At 46.7% G+C, this 13,401-nt stretch overlaps 1 protein-coding gene across 1 annotated transcript in view; it reads left to right on the top strand.

Moving 5' to 3' along the window:
• The first annotated feature begins 3,334 nt into the window (after positions 1-3,334).
• NWD1 (NACHT and WD repeat domain containing 1) overlaps positions 3,335-13,401 on the top strand; it is a 67,035-nt gene continuing 56,968 nt past the window's right edge. Inside the window, exons 1-2 of the mRNA XM_043913879.1 lie at positions 3,335-3,437; positions 9,918-10,215. Of these exons, the coding sequence (XP_043769814.1) occupies positions 3,369-3,437; positions 9,918-10,215 (367 nt within the window). The 5' untranslated portion in view covers positions 3,335-3,368. The remainder of the gene's footprint in view (positions 3,438-9,917; positions 10,216-13,401) is intronic.

Below are 13,401 nucleotides of genomic sequence, written 5' to 3'. Positions count from 1 at the left end.
TTTCTGGAATGCCTCCTATTTTTTGTAGCTTTTGATTCATCATGAAGGGTCCTAGCCTATGTAAGAGTTGTTGTTGTTCAGTCACCAAGTCGTGTCCGACTCTTTGCAACCCCATGGACTGCAGCATGCCAGGCCTCCCTGTCCCTCTCCATCTCCTAGAGTTTGCCCAAGTTCATGTTCATTGAGTCAGGGATGGATCCATCCAACCATCTCATCCTCTGTCGCCCTTTTGTCCTTCTTGATCTTTCCCAGCATCAGGATCTTTTCCAGTGAGTCAGCTCTTCACCTCAGGATGCCGAAGTATTGGAGCTTCAGCTTCAGCATCAGTCCTTCCAATGAGTATTCAGTGTTGATTCCCTTTAGGATTGACTGGTTTGATTTCCTTGCAGTCCAAGGGACTCTCAAAAGTCTTCTCCAGCACAATTCAAAAGCATTAATTATTTGGCACTCAGCCTTCTTTATGGTCCAACTCTCACATCTGTACATGATTACTGGAAAGAACATAGCCTTGACTATATGGACCTTTGTTGGCAAAGTGGTAAAGAACCCACCTGCCAATGCAGGATATGTAAGAGACACAGGTTTCATCCCTGGGTCAGGAAGATCCCCTGAAGAAGGGAATGACAACCCACTCCAGTGTTCTTGCTTGGAGAATCATCATGGACAGAGGAGCCTGGCAGGCTAGGCTATACAGTCCACAGGGTCACATAGACTCAGACACAACTAAAGTGACTGAGCTCACACTCTAGGTTTGTCATAGCTTTCCTTTGGAAAAGTACATGAGGCAGAGCTGTGAGACAGGGACGAGTTCTGAGTTTTTCCAGTTCCTAGCCTCCGTGCCGTTCCTTGCAGATATGGACGCAGAGAGGGAAGCCCTACAGAGCACCGCCTACCCTGAAGTGCAGACCTTCTGCCAAAAGCACGGCCTGATGTTCGAGGTAACTGCCCACCCGCCCCTCACTGTCTCAGCAACCTGGGCGGTCACACGGGCTCCTTGCTCAGAGGGGCCCCACACCTGAATGACAGATGAAAGTCCTCTGAAAAAGGCAGGTGGCGAGGTCGTGGCCATGGGCATGGCAGTCCACCCAGGTGGTGTGGCAAAGGATTAGGAGTGGATGCCTTGCAACTCTGCTCCTTGGGAGTGTCACTTTTTTTTTTTTTAAATAAGATTTACTTTCTTTTTCTTTTTGGCTGTGCTGGGTCTTCATTGCTGTCTGTGGGCTTTCTCTAGCTGCAGAGAGCAGGGGCTACTCTTCGTTCCTCCCAATGCAGGGGACCCAGGTTCGATCCCTGGTCAGGGAATTAGACCCCACATGCTGCAACTAAGAGCTCACATGCCACACCTAGACCTAGCACAGCCAAATAAGTAAATAAATAAGAATAAATACCTAAAAAAATGATGGTGGGGGCTGTGGGTGTGATGGATACGCAGGCTTCTCATTGCAGTGGCTTCTCCTGCTGTGGAGCAGGAGCTCTAGGACATGTGGGCTCAGTAGTTGTGGTTCCCAGGCTCTAGAGCACTGGCTCAGTAGTTCTGGAGCAAGGGATGAGTTGCTCTGTGGCATGTGGGATCTTCCTGGATCAGGGGTCAAACTTGTATCTCCTGCATTGGCAGACTGATTCTTTACCACTGAGCCACCAGGGAAGCCTTGCATGTCACTTTCATTGTTGTTTTGTCCTGTCCTCCAGCCCTCCCTACACCGGAACAGCTTTAGGGGGTGTCTAAGAGGGCTGTGGGCTAGTTGGGTGGGTATGCATGTAAGACGTGCACCAGCTGGGCAGTCACCATGGGCCCCAGATAGAGTGCACCTATCCCAGGGTGGGGCTGTAGATGCCGGCATGTTCCTAAGCGGAAACTGATAAACCATCTTTGGAGTATCAGCCTTAGTTGATGCTATCTCCTTGCCATTTATAACAGTCATCCGGGGAGTCTAGCCACTGGACCACCAGGAAATTCCCTCTACATTACTAAGAAAGAGGCAACGCAGGGTGGGAATTCGCCTCTGCCCTCCACTGATCATGAGACATGATTCAATGGCAGAAACACTATAAAGGAAGACATAGGTGCTAAGCACTGATGAAACGCCCCGTGTGCATCCCTTTAATGTGTGACTAAGGCAATAAACACCCTCAAGATGCAGGCTGGGAGACAGTGGCCTGGAAAGATGAAGTTTCTGGTGCAGGGCCCAGTTGCTGATCCTTTTTCCTTTTCCCTTTCCTCCTCCAGCCACATCCGGTACTGTAGTCCTTTTACCCCGTGCTGTAGTTTATTAGGAATTTTATGTCCTTCTCTCTGGACAAAAGAATTGAGGGAGACATGGCCTGTTCTGAGTCCCACCCACTCTCTCCTCATCCCAGCTTTCTGCCGGGTCAGCTTCACTGCTTGAATTAAACCATTCTACTCTGCCCCACCTCCGGCCAGTAGGCCAAAAAGGACCACAAGCATGCAGTTGCCCAGGAGACTTTGCCACGTCTGATTCTGGCCAAGCAAAAACCCTACTTTGCAAAGAAAGCTCTGTGAACAAGTGTGGAAGTGTCCTCGTTTAAAAAGGAACAGTTTGAAAATGCCCAAGTTCTTTTAAAATGTTTTAAAATATTTCTAAGTAAACGTTTGAGTCTGGAATTTAAATTTTCAGGAAAATTTCCTATAGGATAGAGTCTCCATATGCCTCCCACCCACCCACTTTTTCCCCTGTTGTGACCATCTTCTATTACCGGAGCATGTTTGTTATGACTAAGAAATGGACATTGGTACATTGCCTTTAAGCAACTGCCAGACTTTTTGACTGTGCCGTTTGTGTCTCTTTTCTGGCTGGAGAACTGTTACATTTAGAAGGCCAAGGGGCTCTGTTACATTCAGTTGTTCCAGCTCCCCAGTCTCCTGTGGCTGGGACAGCTTCTTCTGTCCTTCTGTACGAAGGTCTTCTCCTTGGTACTCATGAGCAGCACAGTTGTGGGGGAAATTGCCTGGGAGTCCCATGGCATACCTCCAGTTTGGGTCTGTCTGATATTTTTATCATGATTACACTGGGATTACAGGTGTCATTCAAGCTCTTTTAATCCAGACATCCCTCTTTGAGGAAAGGTTGTCAAATTACTGAAAGAGGGCCTTCTCTGGTGGTAAAGTGGCTAAGACTCCAAGCTCCCAAGGCAGCGGGCCAGGGTTGGCTATCTGGTCCAGGAACTAAGATCTGGCTTGCTGCATAGCACAGCCAAAAGTAAAAAATGACTGAAAGAAACTTTATGCCTTTATCAAAAGGAATGGAAAAACATCACCCATACTGCCACCTTCCTGACAAACCCATGCTTGTAATTTCCAGGTGGTTGACCTGCGGTGGGGTATTCGGGACACTGAGGCCACTGACCTCATGACCACGGAACTGTGCTTGGAGGAGCTCGACCGGTGTCGGAAAACATCCATAGGGCCAGCTTTTGTTGTGAGTCTCTTGGGAAGGACAGATTAACTCTTAGTCCTCATTCTAGCACCAGGATATGGCTCCGTTTCTAGACCAAACCCATCAGTGGAGGGAAGTGGGTGGCATTTCTGCTATCACCCTCAATCTTCAGAGCCTGCCCATGGCAGACATTGCTAATTGATCACAGCACCCATTTTTCTGTAGAGCTAACTGGAATCCAGACAGTAGCAGTAAAGTGGAAGCAGCAGGTGAGTGGGAGAGCAGAGTGCTGAAGCCCAAAGGAATCTTAGAATTTGCTCTGAGTGTTCCCACATCATCAGCTTTGTTTGGGGAACTTTGAGACCCTAGAAAACCATAAAGAATGTGAAAATCTACAAGGTATGTAAATTTTTTTTCTCCCGTGTGCCCTGTGTTATTGGGAGCAATCTCTATGGCCCTTTTTTGAGCCTGCCTCAGGAGCTAGCTTCTTCTGACGCTAGGCAAGACCAACCAGGGTCTTCTCTCCTCCCCAACTAAACTCTCTCTGATACCAGAACAATCTCCAGCTCACAATTAATGGTTTAAGTTATAATCACCAAATGATATTCCAAAATTTTGATTTATTACATCACCAAGTTTCAAATATACCAAGAACTAGAGAATTTTGGCTCATAAATCCGAGAGCAGGGGTCAGCAAAGCACAGCCCATGGGGCAAATCCAGCCTTCTACTTGTTTTTGTAAATGAACCTTTATTGGCACACAGCCACACTCATTCATTTACATACCACCCTAGGCTGCTTCCAGTTTCAATGGCAGAGCTGAGTAGTTGCCACAGAGACCATCTGTCCATCAGCCCTGAAAATATTGGTTATTAGGCCCTGATGGACAGTTTGCCTAAACCTGTCCTAGAAAGTAAAGAGAGAAAAAGTCAAGAAAGTATCTTTGCCCAATACATCTTAATCAAAAACAAGCTTTGAGCAGCTCCCCAAAAAAATTTCTCCTGGAGATAAGAATATAACAAGTAAAAGAAGGTGGTCCCCATTATAAAAGCTGTTTTCTAGGGAAATAAAGACAAATACATGAAGCCCATTTGGCCTTAAAATTGCCCTGCCCAGTGGGCGTGCATGCGTGCGAAGTCGCTTCAGTTGTGTCCGACTCTTTGTAAACCTATGCATTGTAGCCCAGCAGGTTCCTCATTCATGGGATTCTCCGGGTAAGGATACTGGAGCGGGTTGCTGTGCCCTCCCCCCTTCCCCGGGCCAGGGGATCTTCCTGACCTAGGGATCGAACCTGTGTCTTTTACGTCTCCTGCCTTGGCAGGCAGATTTGTTACCACTAATGCCACCTGGGAAGCCCTCTGCCCAGTGGAGTAGCCACGAACCACATGTGGTGATTCAAGTGAATTAAAATCAGGCAGAATTAAAATTTCAGTTCCTCGGTTGCACCAGCCGCATGCCAGTGGCTCAGTGGCCACATGTCTCAAGTGGCCACGGTGTTGGACAGCATGGGTATGAACACTTCCAGGGTTGCTCAAAGTTTTAGTGTTGCTTTAGAGATTACATCTCCTTAAAGAAAAACTAAGATCTGGGTGGCAGATGTGAAAAGCTTTACTATGTATTAAGTGTTATCTGTACAGTAACTACTCTGTTTTCCTTCTTTTCTCCTATAGTTTTCTTTGTAGGTTGACATCAATTTTTCTTTCTTTCCTATTTTGTTGAGCTGTAACTGACATCCAGCACTGTGTGGGTTTAAAGTATACAGCATAGTGACTTGATTTACACATATTGTGAAATGATTATTAAATAATATTAGTTGACACCCAGCTGCTCATATAGATATGAAAGAGGTAAATAGTTTCCCTAGTGATGAGAATGTCTAGGGTTTACTTTCTTAGCAGCTTTCAAATATACCCTATAGTAGTGTTAATTGCTGTTGCCATGTAGTACATAACATCCCTAGGACTTACTTATCTTATAACTGGAAGTTTGAATCACTTGATTTCATTTCTTTATATTTTATTGAATTCTTTATTATTTTTACTTTATGGGTGATTTACAAGTTGTGTTGGTTTCAAGTGTATGGCTAAGTGATTCAGTTACATACATCCATAATGACTCAGCAGGTCAAGAATTCATCTGCAATGCAGGAGTCACAGGTGACTCAGGTTTGATCCCTGGGTGGGGAAGACTCCCTGGAGCCTCGAGGAAGTGGCAACTCATTCCAGTATTCTTGCCTGAAAAATCCCACGGACAGAGGAGCTTGGCATCAACACAACTGAAGCAACTGAGTATGAATGCATAGATATGTGTATACTTTTTCAGATTCTTTTCCCTTAAAAAGTTGTTGCAAAATAATGAGTTTATAGCTCCCTATCTTAATTATTATTGCTTTAAAATACAGTCTAATATTTGAAAGGCTCTACCCTTTGAGTTGCTTCCCTGGTGACTCAGTGGTAAAGAATCTGCCTGCCAATGCAAGAGATGTGGGTTTGATCCATAAATTTGGAAGATCCCCTGGGGGAGGAAATGGCAACCTACTCCAGTATGCTTGCCTGGGAAATCCCATGGACAGAGAAGCCTGGAGGGCTACAGTCTATGGGGTCACAAAGAACCGGACACAACTGAGTGATTAAGCAACAACCAAATCCTCTGACTTACGTATCTCCTTTGTGAATTTTCCCCCCAGTCTTCTGCTTTTGCTGATGGTTGAGACTGATGATTGATCATTTTGTTGAGTTTCAAAGGAAAAAAGAAAAGAAAAAAGTTTTGTAAAGAAAAAAGGGAGATGGGGAGAAAAGGAACTCCAGGAGGACTTCCATTTTGCAACCAAAATTGCAGGCAGCCAAAAGCGCAACGCAGCTTCCATGTGGCATGGGGGAGGGTGGACGGGAGGGAGGGTGATTTCAGAGCTTCCCCCAGGCCCGAAAGGCCCAGGGACTTTGCAGATCCTTCCAGGAGGGTTCCTTGGGCCGCAAGCTGACCTTTAGCTACTTCCTGTCTTCCTCCTGAAACAGGTATCTCCCCTCTAACTGTTGAGAGTCACAGCTTCATTTTCCTTCAGTGGCTCTGGTTTAGGGGGCTTTCCACAAAACTCAGAGATGCAGTGGAGGCCCTTGGAGAGGCACCTCTCTGGTAAATAAGTCATTAGGCAGTGTGGCAGGGGACGGCTCCCCATGGCACTTCCTTCTAGAAGCTCTGGGTCTCTCGGGCCACTGGCAGCTCCAGCATCTCCAGAGAGTTGCTCCTGGTGGTGGCAACTTGAGCTTCTTTCAAGCTCCTCCCATTCCTGTTGCTCTGGTCTTACAGACAGAGTGCCTTGTATCTTCTGCCTCCTTCCGGAGAGCTTGTGGTTGGCTGGCTACATCTTTTCCAACTCCTCTTGCTTGTCCAAGGCTCTTCCTTCAGGAAAGGCAGCTGGAGAGTGGAATCCTCTTCAACACCTTGTTGTTACCAAACCAAACTTGGATCCACATGCCCACACAGAGTAATACCAATCTCCCAACATCGAGTTGTCATGAAGGAAAGCATAACATTGACTGCAGGTGCCAGGCAAGGAGTCCAGGGCAGCTGGTGCTCCAAACCCCTGAACTCCCAGCTGACTTTCAGGAAAGCATTTTTACAGGCCAGGTGAGGGAGTAGAGTTGCGGGGTATGGGACCAACTCGCACAGTCCTCTGATTGGTTGATGGTGAGGTAACAGGGTGGTATCACAGGGGTTAACGTTACCAGTCCTAAGGTGCCATAGGTCTGGGGGCTATGTGTTCATGATCATCATGAAGTGAATTTCTTCCATTTGGTGAGGGTTTTCTCACTGGGCTTCCCTGGTAGCTTAGACAGTAAAGAATCCACCTGCAATGCAGTAGACTTGGGTTCAGTCCCCGAGTTGGGAAGATCCCTTGGAAAAGGAAATGGTAACCCACTCCAGTATTCTTGCCTGGAGAATCCCATGGACAGAGGAGCCTGGTGGGCTACAGTCCATAGGGTTGCAAAGAGTTGGACACAACTGAGCGACTCACACTTTCCTTTTTTTTTTCAAGACAAGTCAGGAAATGTGCATCAGATACTATTTTCTATGTATTTCAGGGAGGAGCTAAAGGTGAGGATATGGGGGTGGGGTCTGTCCCCTAGGGTCCGGCTCCATTACACCATCATCACAGATTCCAGTGATCCAGGTTTCCCAGGTGCACACCCCCTGGAATATTCTGGTATGTCCCAGTGAAGAAGGGAGGGTTGACTGCTTCCATTTTACATAATGAAGAAACTCAAGACTTTGGGTCCACTGTCCTAGGCCTTCTCCAGCCCAGTTCTGTTGAATTCCAGTTTGCACCTTCTTCAAGCATGCTTAGGGTGGAAAGAAGGCCTCCTATATTCTTGCAGTAAGATCAAAACCTTAGGGTCTCTGAAAGCCCTGCAAAAGCATCCCAGGGGATGGCCTTATCTCCCTGTACTGCCCCTTCTTTGTTGATCCTGTAGACCCTGTCTTTCCCGCACAGTATATCCCAGGGCCTCTGGATGTACCGTTCCCCGGCAGGCCCCCTGCCAGGGGCATTCCTTCCCGTGTCTTATTCTATAGCTTGATCCTCACTCCCTCAGGGGAGTTTCTCTGACTCCACGGCCCTCGTGTGACCTAATTTGCCTTTTCCTCTTAGGAGGATGACAGCTGAAATACTGACACTGGTGCAATTCTCAGACTGAAGCCTGTTTCTCCTGTTAAGACTCTGAGGTCCAGGAAGGCAGGGGCCCAACACTGTTCGGTCACTGCTTTCTGCTAGCAGCCATCATGAGTTTGCCTCAATATACATGTTCGGGGAAGATGTTCTGCAGGGAAGATAGTCTGCATTGGAATCTCACCATCTCCCTTTCCAGATTGGCTCTTTTTAAAAAAATTGTTAATTAGTTTAGTTTTGGCTGCTCTGGGTCTTTGTTGCTGCACGTGGGCTTTCTCTAGATGCAGCGAGCAGGGGCTACTCTCTGATTCTAGTGCACTGTCTTCTCATCGCAGTGGCTTCTCTTATCACAGAGCACGGTCTCTAGGGCATGAGGGTTTCAGTAGTTGTGACCCGTGGGCTCGGTAGTTGTGGTACGCAGTCTTAGTTGCCCGGAGGCATGTGGAATCTTCCCAAACCAGGGATCAAACCCATATCTCCTGCATTGCCAGGCGAATTCTTTACCACTGAGCCACCAGGGAAGCCTGGAAGGGCTTGTTACTTGCAACAGGTCAGGAAAACACCAGAGACTTTTTCCAAAGCAGTGTCTCCCTGAGCAGCAAAATTGAGAAAATTTTAAGCCAAGGGGGCATGCATATTCATGAAGTGATTTGAGCAGAGGTGAATTCAGCCTAGAATTGGGACCAAGGTCCACAGTGTCCAAGCTTTGGTCGATTGAAGTCAGGATGGTCTACACCATCACCCTATATTCCACCTGGGTAGGAGTCTTAGTTCCTGCACAACTCAAAGATATTTTATATGTATATCCTTTGAAGAGGAACTAGGTGTCTGTTTTATCACTGTGTTGCAAGAAGGGGAACACTTTCCAGGGCCCAAGAGCAGGCTCCTGTCCAATACTCAGAAATGAATTGTCCGAGGAGACATACATGTTGACAAAGCAAGAGACTTTATTGGGAAAGTATGCCCGGACAGAGAACAGTAAAATACGGGAAGCCAGGAGAACTGCTCTGCCATGTGGCTTCCAGTTCCTGGTATTATGGCAATTGGCTTGGTTGCTGGGTTGTCTCTGGCCAAGTACTCTGACTCTGGGTCCTTCCTGATGGTGCACGCATCACATCAGCCAAGGTGGATCCCAGCGAGAAGGATCCTGGGAGGTTGGTAGGATATATGAACTAGAGTCTCTTTGGTGTTGTTTAGTTGCTAAGACATGTCTGATGTTTTTGCAACCCCATGGACTGTAGTCCTCCAGGCTCCTGTGTCCATGGGATTCTCCAGGCAAGAATACTGGAGTGGGTAGCCTTTCCCTTCTCCAGGGGATCTTCCGCAACCAGGGATGGAACCGCATCTCTTGTATTGCAGGCAGGTTCTTTACCGCTGAACCACCTTTTGACATTTCCCGTCTCAAGGGGTTCTGCATCCCTTACCAGGACCCCCTATTAACTCATGCAGGTGGTCACTATTGGGCCTGGCTAGTGTGGGTGGCTTTAGTCAGTGGTTCCCCCTAACATATGGACTATTGGACTGTTTCTTGACTGCTTTTCCTTTATTCCTGCATCGTCTCACTTCCCTTAAGATAATGAATTACTTAGATGTGTTCAAGGGCAAGCATTGAGGCCAGGCTTCAATCACAAAATGGCTTAGGCCAAAATGGTTTCTCTTATGTCAAGAAAGCCGTTACTGGTTCTCTTTCTCTGGGGACCCCTAATCGATCTGCTTACATTAATCTAATTATCTGTGTGGAACAACCACCAGGCTCATTTTAAGGGCTCGGCATGACTCACCCAGGGTCACTGAGCTAAATGCCTAAGCCAAGACTTGAACCCAATGCCACCCCTCTCCACCCCTCTCTCCTCTAGGCCCTCGTGGGTGACCAGTACGGCCCCTGCCCCGTCCCCACGCGGATCAAGGAAAAGGAGTGGGAGGCGCTGAAGGCTCACCTGACCGCCAGACCCCGCGACCTGGAGTTGGTGGCACAGCGCTTCTGGCGGGACGAGAACGCGGTGCCTCCCGCCTACCTGCTGCAGGCCCTGGGCCCTGGGGAGGCCTCTGGGCCCGAGGAGGCTGCCCTGATCTCTGCACTGCGCTCCGGAGCCCAGGAGGCCCTCAGGCTGGGGCTCATCAGCGAGGAGCAGTGGCACCACTACTACCGGTCAGGTGAGGCTGCCCAGACTCCCCTCGGGGTCCCCGGGAAACGCCCAGGTGTTCAAAATACACATCACGCTTGAGCCAGACACCACTGCCTGCAATTCTATAAGTGCCAAACCAGCCTAGCTCCCGGAGGCCCAGTTCTGAGAAAGACTGTTTTTCTGATCCAAGAGAGTGTAGTCACCTCCTGGTTAATTTCAGCCTCTTAGGGTTCTTCTCTCCTGGCTCCTTTCCTTCTTTCAGGCAGGCTCCTGGCTTTGGGGGACTTGTCCTAGGATGACCACCATCCCCATAAACCTGAGACCAAGACCTCCCAGGATTCAGGGTTTTTAGGGCCAAACCCAGGACAGTTCTGGGAAAACTGGAAGAGTGGGTCACCCTAGGCTAGCCGAGAGCCGGCTGCTACTGAGGAAACTGTCCTTCATCAATGTACCTGTCTCTGAAAACTGAAGCACAGGCAGAAGGAGTCTCTTTTGTCCAAGGAGGGGAGTAGAGTTTCCCCACTGTGCTGAGTCCATCACCTAGCTCCCTGCTGGTCCCTTACCTCTCACCTCTCACCTCATCCTCTGCCCCTTCCATCCTCCACACCGGGCTAGCAGAAAGATGTTTCTAAAAAGGCAGTGAGATCAAGCCATTGCCCCATTGCTTGCTGATTCAGGAAAGAAATAGGTTCTTTCAGTAAGAAACAGGTTTTCATTATTTACGGATTAGTAACGTCAGTTTGCGCTTTATTAGTATGACAATTTACATCACCCACATTATTTTTATATAATTTCATTTATTATTTTGGTTGTGCTGAGTCTTCTCCCTTGCTGCGCAGGCTTTCTCTGGTTGCAGAGAGTGGGGGTCACTCTTCAGTCGCAGTGCACCAGCTTCTCGTTGCGGTGGCTTCTCTTGTTGCAAAGCAGAGGCTCTAGGGCGTGACAGCTTCAGTAACTGCAGTGCGGGCTCAGTAGTTGCGTTTCCCGGGCTCTAGAGCACAGATTCAATAGGTGTGGTGTACCAGCTTAGTTGCCCTGTGGCATCTGGGATCTGCCCGGATCAGGGATGGAACCCGCGTCGCCTACAGTGACAGACAGATTCTTTACCACTAAGTCACCAGGGAAGCCCTCACATTATTAAATATATGAATTTATATTATCCAAACTAATAACTATATGAATTCATGTTATCCATGCTACTAAATATATGAATTTGTGTTATAAAATATTAAATATATGGATTTATATTAACCACACTATAAAATATATAAATTCACTTGATCAACATATTAAATATATTGATTTATTTAAAGGTATTGAATGTAGTCATTTATACTAATACTATTTTATTAAAATATATTGACTGCTATTTATCATATATATAGTCATTCTAGTAATGACATATCCAATTTTTAAAAATTTTATTTGAGGATAATTTTAGATTAACAAAAAAGTTACAACGTTATAAAGCTACAAAGATCGTGTAGATTTCTTGTACTTATGTAAGAGTAACATTTTATATGATCGAGGTACATTTACCAGAACTCAGAAATGAACATCAACATTTACTACCTGTACATGACTAGTAACTAGACTGCAGACTTTATTTGGATTTCTACAGTTCTCCCATCAATGTCTTTCTGTCCCCGGATTCCACACTGCATTCCATCCTTTGTCTCCTTAGGCTACTCTGGGCTGCGACAGTTTTTCATGACTGTTTTGAGGCGTACTGGCCAGGCCTTTCCTAGAATGTCCCTCAGTCTGGGCTTGGCTGGTGTTTTCTCATGATTTGACTGGGATTATAGGTGTGGGGGAGGAAGACCACAGAGCTGAAATTCCCTCCCCATCCCATCATGTCAGGAGTCCCTGAGGCCCTCCTGACATCACAGGCGATGCTAACCTTGACTCTTTGGTTAAGCCTAGTAATGACAGACCAATTTTGAATACACCTTTTGTGTGTATAATAATAAGTCCACTGTTTATTGAGCACTTACTATGTCACTATAGCTTGCTCTATGACACAAAGCCAAGTGCGCTAATTGTTCTCAGAGAGATATCTGACATTGAGGTCATACTCAGCATCTGGGCTCTGTACTTCAGGATGGGCCCAGATTAATATCTCAGCCCTGCCCTTTTCCAGCCGCTTTGACTTCTGGGAGGCTTGGCGCCTCTGTTTCTTCATCTGTAAAATAGAACTAGTCAGAAGTAGTACCTAGGGGAGTCGTTATGGAGATCTGAAAGGTCCTGTCTCAGCCGTGATCTGATTCAACAATAAGATCACTAAGCAATCATGTCAAACCTCACCCATTAGTAAGTCCCATCTGAAAGAACAAATAGAAATTCCTAGACATCAGCAGAAAGACGAATGGGTGTGGAGGTCAGGGCACATCATAGACAGTACCTTTAGACCATATTATTTTTCAAGCCCATGCTAAACTTTCTTAAAAAAATTTTTTTTATCTTGAAATAGAGTTTCACAGGAAATTGAAAAAAAAAAAAAAAAAAAGAGGAAGAGGTTTCATGTATCCTTTACCAGATTTCCCCAAAAGTAACATCTTGCATAACTAGGGTGCAGTGTTATAACCAGGAAGTGGACATTGTTAGAATACAGAGAGACTAACAGAAACCGTTTGTGCATGTGTGTATATGAGCCTTTTCTTTCTCTGCAATTTTATCACCTGTATAGCTTCAAGTAACCACCATGGTTGATACACAAGGGTCCCTCCCACTGCCATATAGAGCTGCACTCACCCCTCCCCACAAACTCCAGCCTTGGCAGGCCCTAACCCAACTCCATCTCATTTATTTTGTTTCTACCATGTCACAGAAGATAAAATTGCAGACTGTAACCTTTTGTTCCTTCAGCATAATATGCTCAGCTTTCACAAGCATTATTTCATAGAAAATCCTCATAGTAGTCCTTTCAATTTTGGGATTAGTACTCATGTTAAAGGGAGGAAACAGAGACTCAGAGAGGTACAGTGATTTTTCCCAAGGTCACACAGCCTGTTGCTAGCAGACAGATGGTCTTGGATTGGTTCATGCCAAAATGTGTCCAAGAAGGATCCCATTTAAGGACTGTGAGTTGCCTTCGTCTCTGATCTCCATTCATGAGGCTAAGGGGGTTGTGGGGTCAGACCAAGGAAGACTTTTGAGTGGCTCTTGTCTTTGGCTCTGAGACTGAGTCCTGTCTCCAAGGGCCTGACTCACTCAG

The sequence above is a fragment of the Cervus elaphus genome, chromosome 9 (genome assembly GCF_910594005.1).
Source record: "Cervus elaphus chromosome 9, mCerEla1.1, whole genome shotgun sequence".
NCBI classification, from domain to species: domain Eukaryota; kingdom Metazoa; phylum Chordata; class Mammalia; order Artiodactyla; family Cervidae; genus Cervus; species Cervus elaphus.
The sequence above is the reverse complement of the archived record's forward strand: the minus strand, read 5'-3'. Positions and strand labels throughout refer to the sequence as shown.